The sequence below is a fragment of the Pygoscelis adeliae genome, unplaced genomic scaffold (assembly GCF_000699105.1).
Source record: "Pygoscelis adeliae isolate BGI_AS28 unplaced genomic scaffold, ASM69910v1 Scaffold61, whole genome shotgun sequence".
NCBI lineage: Eukaryota > Metazoa > Chordata > Aves > Sphenisciformes > Spheniscidae > Pygoscelis > Pygoscelis adeliae.
The window spans coordinates 827,120-837,329 of record NW_008824010.1 but is presented as its reverse complement, the minus strand read 5'-3'; the positions used below and the strand labels follow the sequence as shown (position 1 = coordinate 837,329).

Genomic DNA, 10,210 nt, shown 5'->3' with positions numbered 1-10,210 from the left:
AAAAAAGGTGATAAGGATCAAAGCAAAGAATTTAAAGCTCCGGGTTATTGCAAACAGGAGATTCGTTTTGCCTGACAATTTTTAAAGCCCTGCAGAACTAATGCTCTTGCTCCTGCTTCCCCCTCGGTTCTCCTTTAGGAAAAGACAAGAAAACTTCCGTCATCTTCTCCTCATTCTCTTCCCTTTCTGGACGTGATTTTTGTTCATTTTTTTCCCCCAAACAACCCTTTCTCCACTGTTTTAAGACTGGCCCAACTTAAAACATTCTTCATTATGGCTTAAATAGCATCCAGCAGACACTGTGAACTTGCTTCCTACATACGAGTGGTGGGATGGTGGGTCCCCCATCACCTTCAAGACAGGTGTACCAGGAGCATCATCTCAGTATGGACCTTCCTTGGCCATCACCCAAATCCCTTCAGATGGGCCCCCCTGGGAAAAGCGCTCTGCTGTCAGCATAGCAAAAGGGGTGCACGTTGCTGGCAATGGGGAACACTGGTTTAGAGCCAACTCCTGTGAATGAGGCCTTTTGACTACCTGGCAGTTTTCATCATACAGTCAAAAGAATCATTTGTTTTCTTTCACTTTTGGCTACCAAAATTGTTTTGTCTCAAAACAAAACAAAGGAATATTGGTTTTGGCTTCTATAAGATGAAAAATAAGTTTGGTTGATGAAAAGAGCTTGATTTAGAGGGGGGCAAGAGTCAAACAAAAATTGCATAAATTCCAAAAATTTCACCAAAGGTTTCATGCAATAAAAAAATCCCCTAAGGTAAGGTTTTGAAAGCCAAATTAGATATTAAGCCTCTTTTGTTTCATTGTCAAAAGTGATGAGGGCTGGTCTAAAATGGCATTTGCAAGCCAAAATCTGGCTGACCTTCCAGGAAGGCTCTGAGCTCCCTCAAGCACCCCTGTCACTTCTGGAGGTGGACATGAGGACATATAAAACTTTGCACCTGCTTTTTTCTTACAGAGACGGTGCTAAACCTTGGGCTGCAGGTGATGTCCATAGGACCAGATTGCTGTTCACAGCCTCCTTTTCTGGTCGGACACATCACCTCACCTCTGAGAGAAGAAAGAAAACAAAGCAGTGTCAGAAGAAAAAAAGAACAAACCATGTTTCAGCACAACTATTTTTTTTTCTGTATTTCCCCCCTCTCTACTGATATGTAAAAAAAATATATATTATATTATATTTTCCTTTTCTTAAATTATTTTTTTCAGCCTCAGTCCCAGCCAAAGTCCTGCCCCGTCATCTGGTAGAACTTCATGTTGAAGGGCCGGTAGAAGTCCCGCAGTCTCTGCACCACCTCCTGGTCTATGTCGGGGTGGGTCCTGCCTTTCGTCTTCCCCAGGCAGTGGGGTTTGCTGCTGCCTTCCGCCTTCTTCAGGCACGGGAACCCCTTGGTTTTGTTGAAGTAGAAGTGTTTGTCGGTGATGATCCTCTTGAGGCCCAGAAAGTCCTGGACCCTGCCCAGCTCCCCCGCGGGGTCGCTGATCAGCCTCTCCCCGCTGACAAAGAGGATCTGCCCGATGGGGAAGTAGAGGAGCCAGTTCTCCAGGTGCTTGGCGTAGATGCCAATCTGGATGGCGCTCCACGAGGTGTCGATCAGGCCCGTAGTCCTGTTTTTGAAGGTCAGGCTCTCAAAGGTGGGGATATCAGGCTTCTTGGAGAGCGTCTGGGTGTAGTCCGAGATGGCTCTGGTCACGGGGTCCCGCACCACCACAATGAGCTTGGTGCCCTTGGACATGGAGGAGATGCGGGCTGGGGCCTCCTTGGTGACAAAGTAGCTGGGGGTCTTCTCCATGGTGATCTGCCCCTCCAGGGTCCTGGGCATGAGGTCCCTGAGAGAGGAGGAGAGAGGGACACGTTAGCGCCGAATGCCCCCGGGTGGGGTGGGGGGAGCTGAGCGCAGGCAGTGCTCCGGGGATGACCCGGGCACCAAAGGCAGGATGCTCCTGAGCCTCACGCCTCCAGCCCAGCTTGCTTTACCCCTTGCGCGGACAGTCAGGAGGCTCTGATTCCGCAAAGCATCTAAACACACTCCTGATTTCCCACTTCCTTTGGCTGCCTGTTTACCTAGAATTAGACATAAACTTATTTTGCCTATTCAAGGCCTCTAAGGGGCTTCTTGAGGGGCATCCCGCCTCCCTTCTTGCAATGGCACTGTAAGAACAGAGCACATCTCTACAGTCCTAATGTCCTATCCCTTTAAATTCCTCCCTGCCCACACTGGGGTTTCCTGCACATTGGCTTAAATTCCCTGGAATAACAGTGAATTTCTGGAGTAACAACACTCCCTTCCTGCAGGGCACAAGGGATTTTCAAGGGCCAGGATGTAAGTCTCCATCTTTCGGTATTTTCAAGGTGGCAGCAAGCTGATGTCACATAAAAATGTGCAATATCAGCCCCCTGACCTCAGCGATTTCCTTCTTCCACCCAAAGAAATCCTACACGCAGGCTGCTTCGGGAAGCTCTCCCAGCCGGGAACGGGAAGGGGCCTGGGGCTCGTGCCAGGGTGCATCCTGCTCCGTGGTCCCCTTGAGAGTTCAAAGCCCTCCTGGGCCAGGCCTTGGGTATGATTTGCTAAAGGACTGCAGGATTTGGCCGCAGGATAACCTGAGCTCCTCCGTGTTAAAGGCGGCAAGCCAGGAAGGTGTAGGAGCCATATGAGCAGCCGTTTGCTCCTCCTGGGTGCTCCCAGCTCCTCTCCTCACCCCCCCTTGCCTGCCACACCACTTCCCATCCCCTCACATTCACATCACCCCGTATATCACCCCCGGACAGCAGCGAGCATCTGCAAAACACCAGTGATTCACACCATCATCATTTGGTTACACAAACCCATCCCTCCTTCCAGGCTCTCAGCAGAGTTTTCCTCTCTGCAGCTTGGTCTCCTGCCAACGGTCCGGTCCTTCCCCGGGGGAATGGGAGATGGATGGGAGGTGGCTGCAGCGCTGGCTTGGTTCACCGCCGTGCCACCAGCAGTTCTCATGGCAACTGCGGCCCCGGGTCCCGAGGAGCAGGGACCTGCATCCCCCTCACGCCCTGACCCCTCGTCTTTGACCTCGCCACGGTTGCGACACCCACGTGCTGTGATGAACTGCTCCCTGCCTGCGTTACTGTTACAGTCTTGCAGCAGCAACATCTGGTTTGCAAACCTGTGCAATATGCCAGCAAAATTAAACTCATCTATCAAAAAAGCAACAATGAAAAGCCAACAACAGCTAAAACACCAATAACAACCAAACCCCAGGCTGAGTCGTTATGTTACAAATGAGGCAGCGAGGACTGACCCTTCCTGAAGCAATTCTTTCCATTTGCAACCACATTACATAGAGGCTGAGCAAAGATATGGTCCTAGAGAAGCAAAATGTTTGCTGGTCTTTGCTGAGGGTTTCTGTTCAGGGGAAAAATCCCTGAATTAGGGACATTCAGGCTGGAGAATAAACAAGCTGAGGGGTATGAGAGAGCTCTCGCACATCCTGAAGGATGTGAAGACATAAAGGTAATCACTGCTGATGCTAAGGATGGAGATGGGTTGAAAACCAGCATGAGGATGGCCTTTGCCGAGCAGACACATAATTCTACAGTGGGATTTGCCATCACCTGACGCTGCAAAGGCCAAAAGCGTAAATGGTTCAGAAACAGGCTGGCCAAATTCATGGTGGATAAAATGAGTTGGTGGCAATGAAATGTGAGAGTCCCAGAGCCACTTCAGCCCTAGGGAGTCCCCAACCCCTATTGCCCACAGCTGGGAGGAGATAATGGGAGAAGGAGCCCTACAAACCACCAGCTTTTGCGCACTCTTCTGTAGATACCTGATACCAGCCACCATCTGGAAGAAAGCACTGGGCTGGACGGCTCTTTGCTCTGGCCCAGTGCAGCTGTTCATATGTTTTTTTGCTCAGGACAGTCTCAAGAATCATCTTTCCCCCCCCGTGCGCACCAAGCCCACATTTCTCAGGTGTTGTTGCCCTCTGGTTTGGAAACCCTGCAACGACTGGGTCACCTGGAAGCACCTGAACCCCTGAAAGGGCGCAGGAACCAGGTTGTAATCCCCCCCCTTCCCCGCCACCTGCCGGCTCGGTCCCCAGCTGATCCCTGCCCCGGTAACACAGCCTCCTGCAACTGCAATTTGCTGTTGAGCAAGAGCAGCAGCCGCTGAAGCAGCAGCGGGGCGAGGGCAGCGGGAAGGCGAGCTGACTTCTGTTTGTGTTTTGATAAGTGTTGAAATCTCCGCTGTGTCTTCCCAAGGAGGACAGTAACCCCTTTCGTGGCGAGGCTGCAACACAAAAGCTTTCTTCGGTGCCCAGGAATGAGCACGCACCTCCACTGCCAGGGCCGGCGGGCAGGGACACGCTGGGAGCCACGGGGAATGTGCTACCACAGCTTTTGGGAGATTCATTAATTACAAAGGGCATCTTTCATGGACGTAAACAGTTGCCTGGAGGCCTCCCTGGACTAATGGCATCTGGGTTTTATTGCAAAAGAGCCACTTGAAAAGACAAGAACCACAAAAATGTTTTTGGCAAGAGCAGCCACCAGTGGGCCCTGCCAGAATAAATGGATTCTGTTATTTTAATTTTAGTAGAGCTCGGGGCTTTATTTAATTACTTAATAGGGGAGGAAGACTTTCCTCAAAGGGAGCATTTTGGCTATGCATGCATATTCATATCTGGCCTTTTCTAGGTCCGTACTTTCTTCCCAGCAGCGGTGTCCGAGACGGCTATTCCTGTGTCTGGCCAAAGCCCCCGGAGGTAGCTCACGGGGCTGCTGCTCACAGGGGGGGTTGTGGCCCCTTCCCCACCCCAATGGGCTTTGGGGGACTTCACTTTGGTAATGCAATGGTTTGGATTTGTCTTCCCTCAGAGCCGCTGCAGCAAACCCTCCAGCACCCAGCCAGGGTGGGAGAGGCGCAGCTGCAGGGTCGGCTGCCTCGGAGGGCCAGGCTGGGGGGTGATGCTGTGCAAGGGCTGAGCACCAGGTGGTTACAGGTCCCAGCGACGCACGCGGTGCTGCTCTGGGATTTCCTGATGCACCCTGGTGTGCCAGTCCTTGACGTCGGCACTTTAGTGCTGGGGTCCCATAACGACGTCCCAGTAACAGTCTCCCAACCCTCAGACACTCCTGGTGTGGGAACTGATCTTTGGTGTCATGTTTGTTATGGCTTTTATATCTCTGTATTGACGGTACAATGATGCCTTTAAAAAGCTTGACTTTGAGTTTCCCAGGGCAAGCAGGGTATTGGCTCAACCCCGGAGATCAGAGTCCACAGAGAGGCCACCCAATCTCAAGTCCCTGTTCTTAGCAAGAGCACAACTCTGGGGAAATAAGCATCACTTTAGGTCAAGAAACCAGAATAACATATCGGGCTCCCTCCTTACAAGACTGAGCACACAAGGGTTGAGTCTTTCTGGAAATTCAGCTTGGAGGAATGGATGCAATGATACGTGCTGGTGGAGTTTGCCACCAGCCCACACTGGGTACCACCCCACCCCCCCCAAGCTCCATCAGGGGATGGGAAATGGGTTAAAGCAGCTGTTTTGCCTCAGCCAACTTGTGCTGTTGTCTCACCGCCTCAAAGCAGCAAGATGATTAGTGAGACAAGCATCATTGGTGGTTCCAGAAATATTTTTGGGAGGGGACAGCCTGTTTCACGTAGGAGAGGCAGCCCCGTGCCGCTGTGTTTCCCGCAGAGGTGGGGGCTGCTCCTGGTGTTGGGTCCAGAAAACTCAAGGTGAGCCTGCTGTGTGACATCCACCTGCTGCTTTGCTCCCAGCTGGACCAAGCCATGTCCTGCTCAGGACCTCCTGGGCTCCTTCACAGCGTGCAAGGCATTAAAAGCAGTGTGGATGGACTTGCTGCAAGGCTTTCCCACATAAATCTAGTCCAGCTCTCTGCCGGAGGGAGGCTGAAGTCGGCAGATAAGGGCAGCTCTTCACCAGGCCTCACACCATCACAACCCAGAGCGATAAATAAAGCTGCTGTGGTTACAGCGATCAGCCCCATGTGCTCTCTGGCCTCTAGTAAAACCTGCCCCAGTCATGTGCTAAGGGCAGGACTCATCTCCTTTTAACCCCAGGTGAGTGCCTTCTCCCTGGCAGTCCTAGTATGACACTTTTTAAATAATCAGTCTATCAATCAGAGCTGGGGGGATTGAAATAATCATCCAGAACAAGGTGTGCCAGCCTGATGCCATAGAGAGGAAGGATGGCTGTGCTGCCAGGGTCAGCACTGCCCTGCATCGAGGCAGCGCCTCAGCTGCATGGTCTTGCACACCCTTCTCCATCTGAGTCCACGGCCAGATCTACCTCAAGCTCATCTGCAGCAGAAAAGTGAGTCTCTGCACTGCCTGAAATGGCAATTGCAATATAACTGAGGAGGATGCAGAGAACAGGTTTGGCCCAGCACAGGCGTTTGAAGCTTGCAGCAACGCAGCTCGTCGGTGCCGGAGCAGGGAACAACCCAAGGCAAATGAGCAGCAAAGGAGAAAGATCTCACCAAATGCTGATGTCCTGCTCGCAGCACCAGCAAACTAGGGGTGGCTGAGATGTGGGCACACGCTCAGCCCATTCCTGGGGCAGTCACCGCTTCGCTCGGTGCAGGAGGGGCGAGCAGAGCGGGTAAGGAAACACCCCAGCAAACACGGCAGACATATAGCCTGAAAGTGCAAAACCACCATCAACCAAGACCTGAGATGTAGAAACACCCGCAGCTGGGGCATCTGCATGGCAGTGACAGCTTGGGGACATCGCTCATGTCCCTGGACCCCTCCAGCATGCTGCTGGGCTGACTTAGTGCTCTCCCCACGTGTTTGCAGCAGCACAGAGGCAGCGAAGGAGGAGCTGCCGCTGCAGAGCCTCCTCTGGCATGCCGATGTTTACCCTTATCTTTGGCCGCGTTCCCACTGACCTGGCCACAGCCCCGAAAGGGCACGCAGGCCAGGAACTATCCGCTGGATAAAGGATGGGAATGAAGGAGAAATGTGAAGCTGGAGTTTCGCGCAGCCTGTTTACACAGAGCTGGGCCTTCCCAAAGGTACAAAGACATGAAGACGCTGGTGATTTTAGCTATCAGGACCTTTCCGTTACACAGCCTGCAAGTTGCAGCGGGGTTATGAGACACAGCAGATGCAGAAGGGCGTTGCTTACCCCCACCCTGCACCCCAAGACACCTTCCCCGGACAGCCTGGGCTGAGGAGCACCTTGCTCCAGCCTCCAGGTACCTTTACCATCTGAGCCACAAGTCTAAACTACGGGTCCAAGCAGTGGGATACACACAAAGAAATGGTGGGGAAGGAAAGCCCCCGGGGAAGGTATTAGAGAATCCAAGGAGGCTCACCGGGATGTTTCCATGGCTCTAGGTGAGCTGCCACTGAACGGGATAATAAACACCTTAGAGCAATCTTCAAAGAAGAAACCTGCCCTCCGTTACTTTTTGCCTTGCTCAGCTTAAACCAGATGCAGTTTGCTTTTGCTCCAGACTCAACGGCCAGGGTTTGGCTGGGGTTTGGAGCGCCCCAGCCCACAGCAGCGGTGGGAAAGGAAGTCTCTTGTGATGGCAAGTGTTGTTATTAAGGAAGTGCCACCGAAGAGGTCATCGCAGGAAAAACCGTATCAAAGAAATGCTGCTCTTTCTGAAAGAGCCCAACAGCTCTGCAGTCAGCTGTGGGACCTTGCATCCCACGGAAGAGCCTTTCTGGCAAGGAAGAGCCAAATCTGCTCCCAGAAATGTAACACGGGGTCACGGGGAGGATCGGACACTCTCCCACCAGGAACCACCCATCCCGAGTCCTTCCTTTGCACCACGAAGCAACAGCATGGTTACAAATGAAATTGGCTTGTTCGTGCAAAATTATCTGGTCTTTGTGTATGGGAGGAAGAAGAGAAGGAGGAGAAAAAAATACATTCCTTTCATCTCTGGGAGCCAGCAGTGTTCAAGGCTTGAGGGGAACCCCCCTCCATCAACCACCCAAAAAAACAAGCAGCAAATGAGATGGGCGCTGGCATTCTCGTGCCCTTTAGTCCCACTTGATGGCATTGTCTGCCTCTCTCCCTTGTGTGCTGCCTTCTGTATGTCAAGTGACTGTTACGGATGCTATGGCAAGGCTAGAAGAATGGAGCAGAGAGGGATAATTAACTGTCCGAGGGGGCCTATTTCACCTCTCACTTCATAGAAATGCTGCCAGAATTTCTGTCTCTGGGACAGGGCACAAGTGTGGATGTAACACAGCTGGCAGTCCTGGGGGAAATATGGAGCCTTCTCCAGCATGAAGCTATTGAACGAGGAGGATGGGGAAACTGAGGCAGAGCAAGCACCGCGGCTTGATGCAGCCTCATGCCCCCGAAGCGGTGTGCATTGCTCCCTGTGCTACTGCAGCCACCAGCAAGTTGCCTTCTCCTCCCCCCAGCCCCCATTTCTCTTTTTATTCCAGATCATTTTAAGCAGTGACTCTGCAACAGGAATTTCTAAAAAAAAAATCAAAACCTGCTATCACAAGTGGTTGCTTTTCCCCCACCCTCGTGCCCACACTCCCAGAAGTACCATTACAGTGTGTACAGGAGACGATTGAAAAGAAAGATGCTCTGGCAAGAATGATAACTTGATGTAACCAGTAGCATGTATGCATATGTAAATTAAAAACTGCTGGCTAAAGAGATGAATGTGTCCCTCCTATGAGGCCGGTGTCTCAGCCCAGGGGCTGTGCTGCCCTGGCAGCTCTAGCAAGGCTCTAAATTTGCTTTGATGAGCTGTGAGGGCATGTCAGAGTTAGTTGAGCCTCCTGCTTTGCCCTCCTTTAGATGTCAGGTGAAATCAATAAATGGAAAGATGCACTTCAAGAATCTGTTAAAAATTTTAAAAAAAAAACCTCCAAGAAAAGCTGTGGGACTGAGGAAGCTGAAAGGAAAGTGGCAAAAGATCAGAGAGGTCTGGAAGGAAAAAAAGAAAATCACTCACTGCATTGCTGGGTGTAAAATCCAGCCCAACTGACGTTATATCAAAGGGAGACTCTTGCCATTGGTTTTAATGGAGGATGGACTGGGCTGAGGTTGGAGCAAAGTAAGAGGCAGGAATGGCCCTGGGAGGCGACAACGAAGACCGCGGGTGTCTCCCATCCCTACCCATCCTCTGGGTAAAGATAACAGGAAAATCTAAGTGTTATTTGGGGGGATCTACAACACAACTGTCATCTTCCAGAGGACACCTGCACCCTCGCAAAGCAACTGCAGTGGAGTCAGGGGCCTTGGGTTTTCTTCTGGCTCTGCTCTTCTGTCCCCACTGAACCCCTGCAAACCATGCAGGATGAGTGCATCACCCACTGGGATAACCGTGGTTCCGTTCCCTTGGCCGTGGTCGGAAAGACGGCAGGACTGCTTCATTTCTACAAGGGGTAAATGGTCCCTGGGTTATTTGCTCCCCGAGATGTGCTGAGGAGCCTCCTGCCACCTTGGCTCAGCAAGGTCCCTCCCAGGACACAGGTTTTTTACTATCCCCAAGACTCCAGAGGGATTTACAATCAAAGCATACATGAAAACAGGGCCTTGTTGTGTTGAGCTGTGCTGGGATGAAAGGGCAGTTCTCAAAGTACACGGGGCGTATCACCACTTTTAGGCACTTAGAAAATACCCCCCAAAACAGACCTGGTGGCAGGCAGCCAGCCCTGAATGCAGGCACCTTCACCTGCACCGGAGCCCGGGCTGCAGGGACGGTCACTGCTGGGTGCTGCAGGCACAGCCCTGGCCGCAGGCATCGCTGCAGGGAATAAACGTGGCACACCGTTAATATGCCACCTTCCTGAATAAAATGCTCTCACAGAGGCAGGGCCTCTCCTCCCCGCCCCCCAAATCAGCCTGCTCTGTGCTTGCTGCTGGTGCACCGTTAGCGTTGTCGGGAGTTCCCGAGCTCGTCCTTATGGTGGATGCCGGCGTTTATTTGAGCAAGTCTCGGTATTCATGTATCTCATTACATCTGCAGCCGGTAGCATCTGTTTCCACGCTGTATTTGTCAAGCAGCATCTTATCAGCCGAGCTGCCTTCTCATCCCTCCCTCCTCTCCTTTCAGCTAAGCTCCCTCTGAAGTTTAGGAGACGGCTGACAGCCCGACACGGGATGCAGCCAGCACCCAAGGTGCAAACCTCTGCCTAAACTGCAGCCCGCAGAGACACACGGACCCCCGGGCGTATGCCCTGTCCCCATCCCAACCCCC

General features: G+C 52.2%; 1 protein-coding gene across 1 annotated transcript; it reads right to left on the bottom strand.

Annotated features, from left to right (window-relative positions):
• Positions 1 to 1,145: 1,145 nt before the first annotated feature.
• LOC103918988 (heparan sulfate glucosamine 3-O-sulfotransferase 3B1) lies at positions 1,146 to 7,359 on the bottom strand. The gene is made up of 2 exons (XM_009326428.1): positions 7,346 to 7,359; positions 1,146 to 1,845 (listed from the first exon to the last, which is right to left on the bottom strand). The coding sequence occupies exons 1-2, from the start codon at positions 7,357 to 7,359 to the stop codon at positions 1,227 to 1,229; spliced, it is 633 nt and encodes a 210-aa protein (XP_009324703.1). The 3' UTR covers positions 1,146 to 1,226.
• Between the last annotated feature and the right edge of the window lie 2,851 nt (positions 7,360 to 10,210).